This window comes from Panthera tigris, chromosome D1 (genome assembly GCF_018350195.1).
Source record: "Panthera tigris isolate Pti1 chromosome D1, P.tigris_Pti1_mat1.1, whole genome shotgun sequence".
NCBI classification, from domain to species: domain Eukaryota; kingdom Metazoa; phylum Chordata; class Mammalia; order Carnivora; family Felidae; genus Panthera; species Panthera tigris.
The window spans coordinates 99,622,966-99,624,611 of record NC_056669.1 but is presented as its reverse complement, the minus strand read 5'-3'; the positions used below and the strand labels follow the sequence as shown (position 1 = coordinate 99,624,611).

Here is a 1,646-nt window from a genome sequence, read left to right as displayed (position 1 = left end):
TTTTGCTGTTAGGTGAAGCAGTTAGGTTTTATTTTTTAACAAGGTGAATTTTTAATTTTAAATTTTCTACTAGATAATATTTTTACATACCATGGAGGTGCCATACCCCACAAACAAGAACTTGAAATAAAACCAAAAATTGTTTCCCACTAAAGAATCTTAACACAGTTTGATTACATATATCAGGGATTAAATTGACACAATTCTCTTGCTCTCTAAGGGATATAACATACCCCATTTAGATAAAGATTAATTTATAGACCTGTTTCAGAATAAATAGGCTAAATAATGCAAAGGAGATGATTTTTAAAATGTAATCACTGATAGTGAAAGGAGTCCTTGATTCTGTGAAAGAATGAGTATCATGTTCTGCACGAGCAGTACAACCTTCCTCCAGCAAAGGTCAGATTTTTACTCCAAAGCTTCCTCATGGCATTTTTTATTTCTTTATTTCTCAGGGTATAGATTAAAGGGTTCAGCATGGGGGTTATGAATGTTAAAACCACAGTCATGAATTTATCAATAGGAAAGGTAGAATTAGCCCTTGCATACAGGAAGATACAGGGAACAAAGAATAAAATGACCACAGTTATATGGGATGCACAGGTATAGAAGGCTTTGCGTTTCTCTTCCAAACCATGAGTCTTAAGAGAGCGTAATATGACTGCATAGGAAACTAGGAGAATGAAGAAGATGACAGTGCAAATGGCTCCTCCATTAGCTATCATAGAAATCCCAATGAGGGAGGTATTGGTGCAAGCAAGTTTCAATAAGGGATACATATCACACAAGAAGTTGTCAATGACATTGGGGCCACAGAAAGGGAGCTGATAAATAAAGAAGAATTGAACCAATGAGTGCAGAAAGCCTCCAGTCCAGGCCACCAGCAGCATAAGAACACATACCCTCCTATTCATGATGATTAGATAATGAAGTGGTTTACATATGGCTACATATCGGTCATAGGCCATCACCACCAGAAGAATGACTTCAGCACCAGCAAATAAGTGATCCAGAAAGACTTGAGTCATGCAAGCCTGGAAGGAAATAGTCTTCTTCTCATAGAGCAAGTCTACAATCATCTTGGGAGCAATGACAGTAGAATAGATAGCATCTATAAATGATAAATAAGCCAGGAAAAAGTACATGGGAGAACCCAGTGACGGACTGGCCATGATGGTCACCATGATAAGCAGATTGCCCACTATTGTCACAATATAGATGAGTAAGAATGGGACAAAGAGAACTTTTTGCCCCTCAGAGTCCTGTGTGAGCCCCAGGAGGACAAACTCTGTCACATTGTTTCTATTTTCCATACGTTCTTCTGAAGGCATTGAACTCAGGCCTCAGAGGCTGCAAACAAAATGGCCAAAATGAATTTGAGAGGATCACAAGCTATATGTCAACAAACTAAGTGTTGACATAACATTGTTGACTCGACAATGTTTGCCCCAAAGGGTCTCACACAGGGTGACTTTCTAGAAAATGAGAGTTTAGAATCTCCACCCACAAGTTCCTTGCATCAACTACAATGAGGAGACCAGTTTTCTACCTGGGAGGTACATGTGAGTGGGCATATCTGTGACATGATCTACCAAACAAGGAAGAAGCTTTCTCTAGAAATTCACAAGGACTGCATTTTTTGA

The 1,646-nt window shown here is 38.8% G+C and overlaps 1 protein-coding gene across 1 annotated transcript; it reads right to left on the bottom strand.

Moving 5' to 3' along the window:
• Nucleotides 1-362: 362 nt before the first annotated feature.
• On the bottom strand, nucleotides 363-1,325 carry LOC102968633 (olfactory receptor 4A15-like). The gene has a single exon (XM_007095406.3). The coding sequence runs from the start codon at nucleotides 1,314-1,316 to the stop codon at nucleotides 363-365; it is 954 nt and encodes a 317-aa protein (XP_007095468.2). The 5' UTR covers nucleotides 1,317-1,325.
• Nucleotides 1,326-1,646: the final 321 nt, after the last annotated feature.